The 16,768-nt window shown below is 43.2% G+C and overlaps 1 protein-coding gene across 1 annotated transcript in view; it reads right to left on the reverse strand.

Moving 5' to 3' along the window:
- The window catches only part of CDC20B (cell division cycle 20B), a 322,511-nt gene that overhangs the window by 44,265 nt on the left and 261,478 nt on the right, over window positions 1–16,768 (reverse strand). The window contains exon 8 of the mRNA XM_085631290.1: window positions 5,626–5,720. Within this exon, the coding sequence (XP_085487416.1) occupies window positions 5,626–5,720 (95 nt within the window). The remainder of the gene's footprint in view (window positions 1–5,625; window positions 5,721–16,768) is intronic.

The raw sequence follows: 16,768 nt of genomic DNA on the forward strand, positions 1-16,768 counted from the left end.
AGCCCTGATGAAGTTGCCGGTAAAGTAAATAAGGCAACGAAACATGTCGGTTTTTAAATGAGCAGCGACACAGCTGAGAATAAAGTACCGTATAGCCAGTGTAGTGCTGCTCGGTTTTATTTTCGAGTGATTTGAGTCCTGATCAGGCTCAAATCACCAAATTTGGGTCGACACTTCCTGCTTTTTGTAGATTAGTATACACCATTTCAATACATAGGTTGCCCTGTAGACACTAGTCATTAGGACTATCACGAGGGTTTGAGTGACGCACATTATAAATTTCCTTTCCACCTTTACTGCTTCTGTTTGGGCGGCAGCGACCGATGATGACAACAGGAGGTAGTAGGCGAGTACCTGTCTACATATACCTCGTTGGGGCTGCTTCCGTGAGGCGCTGACGTCCTATCACACCTTCTTTATCTCTTTAACCTTCCTTGGTTTTGATCTGATCACTAGAAGGTTTTTACAGCACTACAGGACGGGGAAACTTTTTAACACTAAGTATCACGTTGTTTTTGCCACCGCCAAGTGACTGCACCCGGTTATAGCGGTCAACAACTCTTTTTATATATATGTGGTAAGAACACCATTGAGTGAGAGCGAGGCAGGCACTACAGACATTGAGTACCTGCGCACTACTTAAGAATTTTTAAACAAATTTGTGTACGGGGTAGGTCTTGTTGTATTTCATGACTTTGAGAGGGGGGCCACCTACCCTTTAACCCCCTAGGCTCCCTTGTTTTGAGAGGCAATTGCATATAGCCCAACTTCTGTTTTTTAGGACTTGTGCCCTACCTTACTACGTTCTCTTTCCCTAAATATTCCATCCGTGCTCCTCCTCACTGCTTTCTCATTCTTTCTGTTTTTCTAACTCATATTTTCATCTCACAAAATATATCATTTTGTGAAGAAGAATACTATAAGACCTTGCAAAAAGGCAGACTTTGGAACCAATTAAGCAGAAGAGATTTACTGCTACATATCTCCTTGATGCCAAGTTCTTTGTGGGAGAGTTTTTGACACAACTCAACATCTCATTTGGTAAATATTGTAATGCGCTCAAATGTACTCATGATAGACCTGCTAAACATATGTGTGTGGCCTTAAGATCTGATGGCACTTCCTGTGATGTCACTTCCTGTGAAGTCACGGGTTATGATGCTACTTCCTGTGATGTCATGTGCGATGTCACCCTCCGTGATGTTGTGTGCCATGGTGGCAATCGCATACAGCCTAACCACTGTTTTTTAGGACTTGTGCCCTACCTTACTACTTTCTCTTTCCCTAAATATTCAATACGTGCTCCTCCTCACTGCTTTCCCTTTCTTTCTGTTCTTCTAATTCATATTTTCATCTCACAAAATATATCATTTTGTGAAGAAGAATACTGTAAGACCTTGCAAAAAGGTCTGTCGGACAGGGATTGCAATTGTTGGTCAATTGTATTGATAGAGCTTGAATCTTGAGAATATTTTACATGAACAAATAAAATGAAAACACGAATTTGGAACTCACACGTTTCACACATTAGATAGAAAATAAAATGAAAATGAAGTTTAGAGTAGCAAAAGCGCCGTAAAAGAGTGACTTTTTGAAGAAGAAATAAGAATACATGCAAATTTGTACATTTACATATAAGACGTGAAAAGAGAAAACTATTGCCTAGTTTCATAATGGAGTGCTATGGGGAAATAACATAGAGAAGAAAATGTTGTGGAATTAGAACTAAATTAAGTGCTAGAAGCTTTAAATTTTAGAGAATGATATTAGAAGTGCTAAAGATTATAAAAATGTTGAAACAAATGTTAGATCTTATAGAAAAACGTGAGATTTCATACCAATAATGAAATACTCAGTAATCAGGCATACCTAGCCATAAGTAATGCATGATGATGATAATACATGAATACTAATACTGATTTATGAAAGTTATTATGAATTTATATCATTTTTAGAAATACTTGTAAATGCATTAGATGAGCTGACTGTGAAACCAAATAAGGCTTCATGCTAGGATGACTAGTTTAAAGTTTTTAACAATGGCCTAGTGATTATTAATAATGTTGCATTTCTTATTGCAAACTGTACATTGCGTGATCTCTACGTGATTCGATTCCCATGAGAATGCTGAGACCCTGAACTGAGCTACATACAACACTATATGTTGCTATTATGTTTCTCTTTGACAGCTGATGTGGACTTGTAAATCTTTCCATTCTTATGTCATGCATGGGAAACTTTGCCAATGTTTCGATTCTATGGATGATTTAATGCGCACCATGAACTAGCTATGGTCTTTCGATAGTGGTGTGACACCACCTGACTTGAACAATCCATTGTGGACATATAAAAGAACAACCCCCAGAAGAGGGACAACGCTCTCAATTAATTTTAATTTATGGATCACACTCAAATCATTTTTCTTTTATGAGTTGCGGACACACTTTATTTGTTGGCTTTCCTAAGCTGACTGGTACTTTGAGGATTCACAATTCGTGTCTTTTTGGATTCATGGCTCAATGCTACAATCGGTAGCAGGTAGTGCTTTAAATGGGCCGGTACTCACCGGTACGGAGTACCGGCACTTTTATATTTTCTCCCCTTGAGTACCGGGACCTTTCCTCGGAAAAGGAGAGTACCGCTACTCATAACGGCCCAGTTCTGATGGGGTTTCATGCTGCGCTCCTGAGCTTCGTCCTTGGCAGGTCTTTCTTCACGGCCTGCAATGGGTTAAAGCGCCTTTCAAACCGAGTTGAAGCCTGGGCTGAGTTGGTTCAAAAGCGCCAGCACAGCAGCTCGTCTTCATTAGAACACAGAGCTGCGTGTGCCTCTCTGGAGTGAAAGGTGGAGTATTGCTGCAGGGTACCTTTCAGAGGGGTCAGAAGGTGACTAGAAAACATGATGGGCGTGACTGTGGGCCACATTATTCAGGGCATAAAACTTGTTACCATGCCCTTTGTTTTAAACACGCGCAAATCTTCGCCCATCAACAATTTAAATGAAAGGGATTTGTATGAAACAAAAGACCGGACCACTAGATTAAATCAATGCATTCATGCTTTTTAAAAGAAACTGCAGTACTAGTACTGATTCTTCAGCGTGCCATTTATTGATAAACATGTTATATAACTATAAACTTAGGTGATTTGCAGCAGCCAAATCACCTCCTAAGTATCTGTGCTCCAATGAGACAGACACACCTGCGACAGTCTCTGAAAAGGTTTCAATACCGAATACGGACGTACATCACACAATATGCGACCCCCGACTTTGTGCTGCACCTATTAAAGTTTTTGGTGGCCTCCAACGTCAGGCACTGCGTGTGAAATAGAATGTGTGAGGGGCAGGAAGTAAAAGCAATAAGTGTGTGAGTTTGCAAGCATAGGCGTGACTCTGAGAATGAAAAGTAGGACTGTGTTTTTGTGAGAAACTAGATGTGATTCAGAGAGCATGAAACAGGCTTTTAAGTATGTGAGGGGCGAGTGTGTGTGAAAGGGGGCAAATGTATTTAGACTTTTTTTCAGCGTGTAGGGAATGTGTGTTAACAGTCCATCTCTTCTTGTGATGCTCTGATTATTTTGTGGAATTTTGTCTTTAAGAAAATGCCAGCTATGTGAACAAATGATGCAGCAGGTTTACCATTCAGAAGACAAATGTAGTGGTGGGGGAGCCAAGAATTGTACAGGGACAGCCGAGCCAAGGGTCTGGCTGGGATCTAAGAGACCTTGAATCAGCCCAGCCCTGAAATGTTTCCAATGCAAATCATCCAACAAACATCACTTAAAATAGGACAAAGTATATTCAAAATAAAAAAAGCATAATTCTTTAACATGGTGCAGCTATAACATTAATTGGTCTCATTATACAATATTGAGGAATAATGAAGTCAAAGGGACATTTGTAAAACACAACATTTGCCTAAGATCACAGAGTTTGGTTGAGTGGAGAAGCCAGGATAAATCCAAGGTTTTCTTGTTTTACTTTGTACATATCAGCCACTAAATGGGTATCTATTTCAATCAATCAATCAATCGGGGGTTTATAAAGTGCGCTACTCACCCATGAGGGACCAGGCGCTGATTTTCTGTCAGATGTTAATGTTTTATGATTAACTTTGTGCATAAGGGTACAGCGAACGCAGCAGGCAGAAACCACATGAAATTTTGGCTCATTTTGGGCTCAACGTTCCACAAGAACCTTGAGTTGAGCCAGAGCCCAGCATCTGGCTAAAGCCTGGCTCGACCTACAAGTGGCTCACATACCTCTAGGCAAATGGCCTTTAAAAATACCTACTCATGGAGCCAACTCTAGCTTTATTAATCGGGCAAAGGCCAAGTGTTGGAAGCAGAAAATGGCGCAGTCTCAAAGAGCAAAGTCTGAACTTAATTATTTTTTTAAACTCTGCCCCAAAGAATTTGACAACAAAAAATATGTGATAATAACTTTATTCTGCCTTGCCTAACTCATCACAACATGCTGCATTTCCAAATATTACCTGGTACAGAGATCTTTGCGTATCCAGTACATTCCCGGGTATAATGGTACTTTAATAACTCTGGTGTTTAATGCACTTGCTGGAAATTTCTGTGTGCATTCTTCTAATCAAAGGTTTGACTGAACATAAAATTACATACAATGTGGGTGCTGTAACGCACAGAATGAGACATGAGGATCACAGATTTGTTGTTTATATAGAGAGCGCTCTCTGCTGGTTACTCTTTGTGCTACAGACATCATTGTGTTACCTGCAGGTCACAAGTTAAAATCTTTGTCATATAGTTTAGTGATGCATGGTCATGCATCAAGGATATGCATGCAAACTACAAGGCAAACGTTAGGAAACTTGCTGTTTTTTTTCTCAATATTTTATTATTATAAGGTTGTGAAAAAAAGGTTACTTTGGTTAATATTAAGTACTATGTAAATGGTTAGACATTTTTACAATGCATGCATATTTTTTTGCATACAAAACTTAGAAAGGTAAAAAACTTAGCCCACCCCTTGCCCCGCCCCAAACTCCACCCCCAATCCACTGCTTATTTTTGGTGAGCACCTGCACTTATTTTTTTCCATTTAAAGCACTGGTAGCAGGTGGACTGAGCTTTTTCTTGCCGAACCTGAACTGAACTCAAACTAAACCTTTCTTTCCTTTAGCTAATGGACAAGCAGCCTTTGTTTGCAGATTAACCAATTACACGCATTTGCATTTCTACAGCAATCACCCTGGCAATAAGGCTCGTGTATTGTTAGGGGTGCTGACGTTCCCTCGGCTTCCCAGGAAGCACCCTCCCTTCCACTGCAGATGAGGCATCTCAACATCAGAATTAACCCTCTCCGGACGGTTGTCTTTTAACAAAAATTAGGGAATCTGTTTCTGTTTCATTGTAAAAGTTTGTAAAAGGTGCCGTTCACTTTGACCTCTAATTCATTGATAGATAAGGTGTACGTTTCCAAGCCCATATGCATCACTTCATCAGGCAGTTCTGTGTGGTTTTATTGTCAACCAGAAATATGGGAATGCTTCATATTATTTTAAAAACGTAATTATGCAATTGCCAAAGTGATAGTGCCCTTGTCACAACATGCTTGATTCTATGCATTTTTAGAAAATATTGCAAAGCTCACCTGGTTAGTATGTGCTGGTTCCAGTTTAGCGCTCCAACCACTGACACATGACCAAGCATGTTCCGCAACCTCTTCTTTGTTTCCATGTCCCATAACTTGCAATGCAAACAGTAGATTATTAGCAAAGCACGCAGTAGGCAATACCTTATTACAACAACAACAGAAAAGCATCAATGCTGGCACAAAACGTAATATTGAAGAGCTCTGCATAAAATATTTACAAATAGAGGGGCTTATTTATGAGCCTCTTGCGCCAGTATTGCGCCGCCATTGCGTCACTTTTAGTGACGCAGCGGTGGCATAAATAATGCGCCATGTTGCACCATATTTACGAAGTGACGCATCTAGGCAGATGCATCACTTCGTAAGCCCCTGTACTACATTATACCTGCGTCAGGTATAATGTATACACTGTGGGCGTACCCCCGCAAGAAAGGGTCGGAGGAGTGGCGCAGCAAAATCTATGAGATTTCTCTGCGCCACTTCTAGGACGCCAATGCGTCACAACCTTACGCATGCCTCATGGCAGGCGTAAGAGTGACGCAGGCCCTTTCACATGGGGCTTGCCCCATGTGAAAGGAACATTGCTGGAGTTGCGTCGGGCTTCCGACACAACTTCAGCAATGCGCCACCTTTTGCGCTGACAGATACGTCCGGTATACTGACGTATCTGTCCTTCCTTACGACATGATGCGTCATATTGTAAATATGATGCATCATTGGTGTCGCAAGGAGGGCTCATTGAGAAGTGGCGCATCGCTGCTTTTAAGCAGCGATGCACCACTTCTCGTAAATGAGGCCCATAGTGTCTCGGTAATGTCTCATGAATGTGTTTCTTTACAATTTTAACTGAAATTTCCTCGTACCATGAATGAATGAATGAATGGAAACTTGTAATCGCGCTACTTAGCCCGAAGGCATCAAGGCGCCTAAACAAAACAGTTCGAAAAAGAGGCAGATCGTATCTAAGCGTAGGCCTTGGCAAAAAGCCAGGTCTTAAGGCCCTTCCTAAAAGCCAGAGCCGATGGAAGAGATCTTATCTCCAAAGGCAGGGAATTCCACTGCCTGGGAGCAAGAGTTGAAAAAGCTCTACCTCCCCACCTAGCCTTACGTATCCTGGGCACTGAAAGCAGAAGTTTATTTGACGACCGGAGAGTTCTGGGGGGAATGTAGGGGACCAGCAAATCCTTCATACCCCCAGACCGATTGGTTGCCAAGGCTCTATAAATCAAAGTCAGGGACTTAAAGGATATCCTGGACTCAATAGGGAGCCAATGCAAGGTCCTTCTTGCCTGATGAGTCTTGGCCCGTTTAGGCAGGTCCAGGACCAGTCTAGCGGCAGCGTTCTGCACCATCTGTAGACGGGTCACCAAGCCCTTATTGATGCCCAAATAAAGAGCATTGCAATAATCAAGTCTGGACCCAATCAATGCCAGGACAATTTGTTTCCTGGCCTGGAAAGACAGATAGTGCCTGATCCTCCGTAAGATGTTTATCAGTCCCCAGCAGGTGGAGATGGTCCTGCTTACCTGTTGATCCATCCTCAAAAGGGGATCGATCAAAACGCCCAGATTTTTGGCCAGGGTCGACGGTGTAGGGCACACCCCCATAGAGGGCGGCCACCAATCAGCTGACCAGAAATCCTCCTTTCCCCCGAACACCAGAAACTCTGTCTTATCCCCATTGAATTTCAATGAATTACCCACCATCCATTGAGCGACTGCCTTCAAACAGTTTTTAAAATTGGAGGCAGCCTGGATAGTGGGTTGGGTAAAGGACAGCAGAATCTGTGTGTCATCAGCATAGGAGATAACCTCCATCCCAAAAGATCTAATAAGCCTGGCCAGTGGGGTAACATAGATGTTAAAGAGGGTCGGACTTAAAGCCGACCCCTGAGGGACCCCACAAAGCACAGGAAGGGATGGAGACAGAAAATCCCCCAGCTTTACCCTCTGTTCCCTCTGATTAAGAAAGGATGTCAGCAAACTAAGTGCTGTGCCCTTGACCCCGATCTCCCTCAGCCTTGATGTTAATACTGAGGGAGACAGGGTATCAAAAGCAGCTGAGAGATCCAAGAGGATGAGGAGAGTAGTCAGTCCCTTATCAACCCTAGTGCGAATGGTGTCGAGCACGATAGTAAGGGCAGACTCGGTACTGTGTTCTCTCCTGAAGCCGTGCTGCGAGTGGTCCAGCTTATCATGGGCTTCCAGAAAATCAACAAGATGCTTATTTAGATGGATTTCCAGCATCTTGGCAGGAGCTGGAAGCAACGAGATAGGGCGGAAGTTCTTAAGCACACCCGGGTCAAGAGAGGGTTTTTTTAAAAGAGGCTTGACCACCGCTTTCTTCCACTGAAGGGGGAAGGTCCCTTCCTTAATTGCCCCATTCATCACACCCAGTAATGGTGGAAGAAGACAGTCTTTACACTGTTTGAGGAGTTTAAGGGGGCAGGGGTCTAATGGGGAACCCGACCTAACCTTGGTCAAGAGGCCTTCAAGATCCAGTAGGGAAAGAGAGGGAAAACTAGACAAACTTCCAGAGGGCACCTCCTCAGATAAAGATGGCGGAACACAGTCTAAGGGGATAGATAGAGTCACCCTTTGTAGCTCCAGAGCTGAATAAATATCCACAATCTTGGTGTTGAAGAATTGTGCAATATCATTGCACAGCTGTTGTGAGCTCACCACCGGGTCCGGCATCTTTAGTGAGGTAAGCGTGTCCACGATTTTAAAAAGATCTTTAGGTGAGGAAAGTGAGGCAGTAAGAGAGGTAAAATATTCTTGTTTGGTTTTTATTACCTCCTTCTTATATAGCCTCAGCATAGTTTTATGTCTGTCCCTCTCACACACATACCCACTGGACCGCCAACGACGCTCCTGTCGCCGTAATCCCTGCCTAAGTAATCTGAGTGGTTCCGAGAACCAAGGGGCGGATGGAGTTCTTCTGGCCGAATAGCACAAGATGGCCGGTGCAAGTTCGTCCAGGGCTAAAGTAACCCCATTCTCCAGCCTTTCCACCGCCGATGTTACCTCCTCCCCCGGGGCGATCAAAAGCCCTGCAAGCTTGGGAGCGAGTAGATTATTGGATAACTTTTTTAAGTTACGTCTTCGTTCAAACTTGGAAGGCATATTACCCCTATTACTGGACAGAGAGGTTGTAAGGACCAGAGGAATTGCATAATGGTCTGACCATGAAAGGGGGATAGGCAATTCAGTGACCAACCGCATGTCGTTGGAGAAAACCCCATCCAGCGTATGGCCAGCCAAATGTGTGGGGCCTCTGACTAGCTGTGTCAAACCGCACCCCGAGAAAGTATCCAAAAGAGACTGGGTTTCGGGCAAATCCACCTTCTCTAGATGAAAATTTACATCCCCTAGAACGGTGAGATGGTCACAACCGAAGTGTGGTTCTAGGACCTCCAGCATTTGACTACAGAAGTCTACTTTGCTCCCTGGGGGTCTGTAGATCAGGAGGCCCTTAAACGGCACTCCATAATCCCCATTAATAGAAAATTGGAGAGCCTGAAAGGACTCCTGATGATCATCTAGGGGAATGATGTGACAGGTCAGATGGTCCCTATGCAAGATACCAATCCCTCCCCCCATCCGGCCCGTTCTGTCCATTCTGACTAAAATATAGCCATCGGGAACCGCCTCCACGAGATCAGGACCAGAGGAATCCTTTGCCCAGGTCTCAGTTATGAAAACCCAGTCCGGGACTCTGGACAACACGAAATCCTTGAAAGCTAGATTATTTTTAACCAAGGACCTCGCATTCAAAAGGAAACCCGTGTGAGTCCTAGCCCTAGAGTCGAATTTGGGCCTCTGGGCCTCAGCTAATGGGGATACTCGCAGAACAGGGGGACCAAAACAGGGACAGGTTGGGGATATCAAAAATCCCTCAGGAGCATACCTATGATGGCAAGGGAGTGTGGACGGTTTTAATAATGCAAGATCTTGCATGACCGTTCATGTGCAATTGTGAACCAAAACCTGAGCGTCTTTTCACCAGGATTTGCATTAACCAGAAACAGGGGGAAATGCCATGGTCGGTAGGTGCAGCTTGGACAACCTCCTGCCAATAATCCTTTAAGTATTACAATAAGTACTGCAGAGAGAGAATGACCTTTGTCTCAGCCCCCTTTAGCCTCTGGCTTATATTTATTTTCAATGGTTTGTCATTGCTAGAATAGGCTGTTTAATGAATTGTTACATTGTCCCATTTGTGTTTCCAATAGGTTTTGGTGATGGGGTATCAAGTGGACCTTTAGATTTTAAAGTGCACATGTCACTTTGGCCGGCTGTCTTGCGACGGCCAACCTGACATGCGTACTTTAAACCCTCCAACCCGAGCTATCTTAGACAGCTTGGTGAAGAGCAAGCACAGGCCTCCAGGGCCTGAAGGAGCTTCGGACCAGGTCGCTCTTGTCAAAACAGACCAGGATTGAGAGCTTTGGCGCTGAGCCAAGGGCACTGCTTGTGTTTTTTTACCAGTGCCTGTCTGTGGGTTAAATATGCGACTCACCAGTTTTGTTTGCAGCTGGCCGCCACTGAGTGTGTGTGGGTTCCATGATGAATTTACTTTGCTGACCTGACAACAAGTAATAACTGATATATGGCTTTTTTGTTTAGGAAGTCCGTGCTGCTTGTGTATCTTAGTCTTTCATGACACAATGTTATTGCCTAAATGCTGCAGAGATGTCATTTGTTTTACTTCGCTGTCATGATAATACATTATTGCATTTGCAGCTGTTTTGTTCAGAAAGAAAAAAATGTTCAGGCCCATAGGCTTTTCTAAAGATTGAAGGAAAATATTAATCCTTTATCAAATATATCCACTATACAATTGCTGTGTATACCTTTAACTCCACAACTCACAATACAAACTTCATCTTTATCTTCAATGCTTTTTAATAGTCTCTTCTTTTGGGGTACAGCTTCTGTACTAGTGCAGTTTATTCAGTAAAGGGCCTCTACTCCAAAACTGACAAACTACTTAAGTAGGTGTAGCTCAAAATGTTGCTTCATCATGGGATATTCCCTCTAGGACAACTGAAGGTAGCAAACACAAAGCTGTCCAAACTTGAAGATGAAGGAGCGGAGAGTGGGAGTAATGAATCCAGCAACATGCGAACTAGGGGAAGTAATTGCCCTCTCAAGCAAAATAGACAATAAAGCAATAATGAAGAGAGCAAGGCATGAAACAGATGCATTAAGGAAAAAAGGAGGAAAACGGTAAAACGAATGAGAGGCTAAAACATTTGGAAAGAATAAGATAGGGGGGAAAAGATGAACAAAAGTATTACAATAGTTTAAGATGGAAAAATTAGGAAAATTTAGAAGAACGGGAAAACAAATTCGTGGAGCATGTCAAAGAAGATAAAGAAAGGTTTATGAAGAAGTGCTGAAAGAGTAGGGGAATACAAATGTCACATAGATGTTGGAAGCTGCAAAGGGGAAGAACTTGACAAAGTCTAGAAAGAATGAAGGGGCAGCAATAGGATGGTGGAGCTGAGGACATACATCAAAAAGTGGGAATGATCAAAAGCAACTGAGAATACAGAGCAGCAATGGTCTATCAAATGAAGAGAAGAGATAAAGTTAGGATAAGCAAAAATGAGCAATGAAAGTGATGCATAAGCTTGATGGGAGCACACATTCTCATACTGCAGAGGAACGGTGAAGGGCAGGTTTAACTCCTTTTCCACTGTAACATCACCTCGGGCAGTTGAATGAGCAGTGGGCACACAGAGTGGGGCACACTGAGCTTCGCTCTTTGTCCTTCTCCATGGGCCTTTATCCCAGGTTTGCACTTTGAATCCCATCCTAGCTGTCCTGCTCCACTGATCCTGGGCACACATGATAGGCAGAGCCGAGTGACATGGTCAGTGAGAGCAGTAGGGCTCAACAAAAGCCACACACAGAGCCTTGCGGATGATCCCAGAATTCCCATTTGAAGACCAAGAAGCAGCCGCCCATGCACGGATCCCAAAAGAGAGTGCCCACCAGCAGGGACGTTTAGCAGCAGATTGGGTTGCAGTGTAACAAATCATTGGGGCAACAAGGCGTCGACTCAGGAACCGGTGATGATAGGGAAGCAACAAGTGAGTAGGTGCAAAGGTCACTAACTGAATAATGTGGCCTAATAGAAATGAAGAGGAAGGATGGGTTGGTTGCCTCACAATACATCAAACCCAAGAATGCAACCTTATGCTTAGGGAACAGGTCACCGGCACCCCACAACACTCAGTCTGGGTACAGATAGTGAGAAAGGAGCCAGTCCATGTTCTAGGGGTGAAGAGAGGCAAAGGGTCTCCGGCAGCCTGGTTTGTGGAGGAAGTGGTCTGTGATGCACTGGTGGACTGCGGAAGTGAAAGCGGAAGCAAAGGTTGCCCAGAAGAGCCTGTCATTGTTGTAGACAGAGGAAGAGAGAAAACACCACGTTACTCACAGTAGGTTACCTGAACTGGTGACAATATATATAGTATGAATGTACTAGTCTCACCATGAAATGCGCTTCATTCCTCCAGAGAAAAGATGAGGAAGAAATTAAAGCTTCCACAAGATACTTTCCATAATGTTAAAAATGCAATGTCTTACCAATTCACAAGCTTTCCCCTAGTACTGCTGCACACAATACTAGAAATAAGATGGTGTCACACTGCGGCATACAAATGTCCTATGTCATATACCACAGTGAATCATAGCAAAACAGTTTCTAAGCCCTAAATATCCTACACAGCATGCACATAGAGGTGCATCCTTTCCACTTGGAAATGAAAGAGCACTGTGCTTTTCGAATGATAGTCATCACCGCAGACGGACTTAGCATTGTTCCCCGTATCTGGCTAAGGATTTTCGGAGACTATTTCAACCAGTGTTCCCTGTAGGGTAGCTCAGTGTGCTGCTAATCAGTCACCATTTGCCCCAATTCTTCTGTCTACACCTTCTCCTAACTCTCCCTAAATATTTGTAACGCTCTAGCCCACTGATACTATTGTTCTTAAGCCACTCATGCGCGCTAGCCGAAAATAAAATAGTCACTTCCCATTTCTTCCCACATGAACTGTGCCAATGAAGTACCTCCTGACGTTGGCTCCTAAGGGGGCAGAAGGAGTGGACATAAAGATAGTGATGTGTAGAGCTATATATATGGGGTTCTTACAAGGAATGTAGCTGACTAATGGTAGGTCGAAGCTAAAGAATTAAAAGAAACATAGTATAGCAGGACCCAACCAGCATGAGTCATAAATATAGACCCAGGATGCTTGTTTCTGGTCCAGGGAGGACCTGGCTTGACAGTTCAGGACAGGGTCAAGACTGATTTGCATATGTCTGTGTCCAAACTGGGGTGGCGAGCAAAAGAACGATGGATTAAACCCAGATCTTTGTGACTCGGGGTGAATATTTGCATTGTTCAGCATTCCCTCCATCATTTGTTCCTTCTGCATTTGTCACCCTAAGTGAGAAGGGTATGCCCAGACGTGGGCCCATTGTTCACTGCACCACTAGATTCAAGCTAACCTGGCTGATGAGGGGTGATTCCTGAAACTGGTCTCTGGATGCTTGCTCCTGGTCCAGGTAGGAGCAGGCTTGGCAGTTCAGGCTGGACTGTTCCCATGAGGGACAGGGTCACAACTGATTTGTATATGGTTGGGTCCAAACTGGGGTGGCGTGGTCAGCAAAAGCACGATGGATTAAACCCAGATCTTTGTGACTGGGGGTGAATGTTTGCATTGTTCAGCATTCTGTCCATCATTTGTTCCTTTTGCATAGCTATAGAAAAGACCTCAGTACCAAGACCCAATTCCACACCAGTTAGGTATTAGCGCAGCAGGTATAAGAAGGGTACGGTTGGCATGCACCAACGAGCTGTGAGGAACTTCAATAGCAGAAGGGCACTCATCGTGTAAGATAACCAGTTTGTAGCAGCGTAGCAAAGGTTTCAGTGTGAGGCACTGAAAATGAAGGGTTAGACTGGCACTGGCAGGCTCCTATCAGCCTTTGGCTTAGAAACAGAATCCTTCATGGGCTCTTTGGCTCAAACTCTCAACTCACAAAATCATTGCCTTATTATAACCAGACAGCTACAGAGTACTTGGCCAGCAATCAGCAATGAAAGTGTCTTGGCTTATGGTGACTACGAGCCAGTAAGCACCAGATATGAGCACAGAGGGAAAGGCTGCCTATTTTATAAATTCATACTTTGTCAAACAACAGCCGAGTTTCAGACACCACTGGATAGGGATCCTACTATGCAGCATGGTGCACGTAGCCCAGGAGCAGTGTGGTGTGGGCTTCTGGATCTTGTGAGCAGAACAGCACAGGTTTAGAGCCTGCTGCTAATTTTTGCCAGCAGATTTCGATACATTTCTGTTTTTAAGAATTGTCTGTAATCTCCTATGGCTTCCTGGGAGCTGACGTGCAGTCTGCAAGCCCACCACCCATGGAGGTCATGTTAGAATTGAATATGTTATTGCCCCATCACTCATGCTTTATATTGTGTTATGTTAGCATTCACATAGCTATTTTTGTATTGACCACTACTGTATATGCGTGTGGCCAGTCCCTTCTAACATTGAGCGAGTTAAGTTAGCATATGTGACGCCATTTTTGCCATTTAGCCGCCATATTGCACTGTGATCGAAACCAAGCCTCTGTTGCCCTCTCTGCTTGCCTCAGCAGAAAGTTATTTCCCCTTAGCGTATTCAAGGCTGAAACCCGGATGTACAAATGAATAGCTTATTCTGCTTTCGCATGCCTATCCCTGGTCGTAGCTATGCTCCCACACTAGAGAGAGCTGAGACCGAACAAGACGAACTTGGGAGTCTGATAACGTGTACCCATTCTGCAGGTGGTAGCTCATCCTTCTGTGCCTCCTTTGTTCAGCCATTGTCCAAGCTGTATTTTTCCACCAGGGGTGGGACTTGGGAGGTGTTGGAAAGCTTATTCTGTGTTACCAAGTGAAGGCATGTGAAGGCATATAGTTCATTGGTTGATCAAGTGCATCTCAGTTGAAATAGCAATAGAAGGTTTTTCCATACTATTTGAAAGCACAGCAGCCTCTTAATTTACTTAAGAACCATCATTATGCTATCCATGTGCATAAGAACCGTCATTATGCTATCCATGTGACTTCACTTTTCATTTTCTGTTGAGAGTTTCAGAGAAATGTGTCACCATCCTGCTTAACTACAGTTGAAGTCAGTGATGTATGTAACACCACTCAGTCTGGTCACAACGTTCAAAAGTGGATACAGCCAGTATGTTACAGCAATCCACCTCCCAACTATAGGGAAAGTTACTTTTGGATTTTCTCTGGCTTTGACACAATTAATAATTGGCTTATTGTTTAGATGGCTGTTGATTTTGATATCACGGTACTGGGTAACTGTGGAGTAGCCTAAGTTTTGACTCCATCCTTTTACGTTTGGCTAGACCATATATATATTTAATTTTGGCCTTATGTACTTGTCTGATGCAATAATACTAATGAGATATAGTGCACTAAAGGTATAGAAGGTGCATCTATTGTATGTTTGGGATATATTTGTGTGTGCATATTAATGTTTTTCCTTTTCAGAAACATCTGGATTGCTGATAATAATCTTCTATATGTTTAGATTGTAAGGTGTTGTGCTAAAATGCATTTATTGCAGTGCATTTGCCAGGGATTAGTGAGAATGAAGCATGTGTGCAATGCTTTCTTTATAAATTGCGACCAGTTCTCATGTTTGGTTAATAATACATGTATTTATTTATTGTACAACATATAAGAGTACAGTATCATTTATTTTATTATATGTAGATTGTAGAATTAATATGTATTTAAAAAGAAAACTGTTAAGTTAGCATGATTGTGAGCCTTAAGCTTTCAGTTGAGACATTTAATGCTAATGTCAAAGTTGTTTTTCTGCATGTTTTCTCCTTTGCAGGTGCTGACCAAAGGCATTCTTTATTTAGTAAAAAGCACATTGTATTTCAGAATTAGAGAGGCGAGGTATGGAAGAACTGGCAAGGTCAAATCATTTTAATGAAGAACAAAGGGAGTGTTACCGATTGGTACTATCAGACTAAGGGAGGAATCCAAGGATGCCTTGGAAGCGGAGACTGGAATAAGGGGCATATTTACAAGGCGGCGATAGAAAATTATCGCCGCTTTTGCGTCCGTTTTCGGCCGAAAAGCAGCGATAATTTTATCGCCTAATTAGCAAGGTCACGCTAACGCGTGAAACCTTGCATTAGCGCACCTATTCTTAGCACCCAGCTTTGCATCTCTAATGAGATGCAAAGTGGGAGTGCCTAAACTGACATGACACTAGAAATGTCGCTAAGCGACATTTCTCCTATCATCAAGCCTCACGCTATGAAGCATAGCTGCAGGAAAAGTAGCGATAACCCCTGTTATCGCTACTTTCCTTACGCCTGCTTCAGGACTGACTTAGCCATGATATCCTATGGAAGGTGGATATCATGGCTAAGTTTGTGAGGCCCTATCAACAAGCTAACGCCACATTTCGTGAGATTATCGCTGGGTTTCCAGCGATAATCTCACGTTAGGCAGTTAGCGCTAGGATTTTTATCGCTTTTGAGATAAGCGTTGCTAATAGCACGCTATCTCAGCGATAAAAATCCACGCTAGTCGGCGATAATTATCCTAGCGCTAAGTGCGCTTAGCGATAATTTTCGCCGGTTGTTGCTGATATGCCCCCAAGTTCTTTCTTGGGAACTGGAAAAGTTCTTTGATGCGTATGAGGTCATATTTCTCGAATGTTCTTTGTGCATTTTAATTAGTGAACCCACCTTAGGTATTATCAGATTTCCTGTAGACAAAGAGGTACAGACCTCTCTCGTCCTCTCCGATTGTGTGGCCTTATGCTACACATGCCTCCTTACCCATAGAACTTCTACAGAGGTTCTGATGCTGACATCTTTCTTGCTTCTTTGATTTAATAAGGTTTTCTCTATCCTTAGTTTAGTGTAGGGTTTAGTAGATGTTGTTAATCTTTTCCATGTATGGGGAGAAGGATTTAAACCATTCGCCTACTCATCAAATCTTATTTCTTATTTTCTGCATTGCTGCCACAGAAATTCTTATATGTTCTTTGCTGTTGAGGACCAATATTGTACGCCGCTTTGGTATT

Source organism: Triturus cristatus, chromosome 2_1 (assembly GCF_964204655.1).
Source record: "Triturus cristatus chromosome 2_1, aTriCri1.1, whole genome shotgun sequence".
In the NCBI taxonomy this organism is placed as follows: domain Eukaryota; kingdom Metazoa; phylum Chordata; class Amphibia; order Caudata; family Salamandridae; genus Triturus; species Triturus cristatus.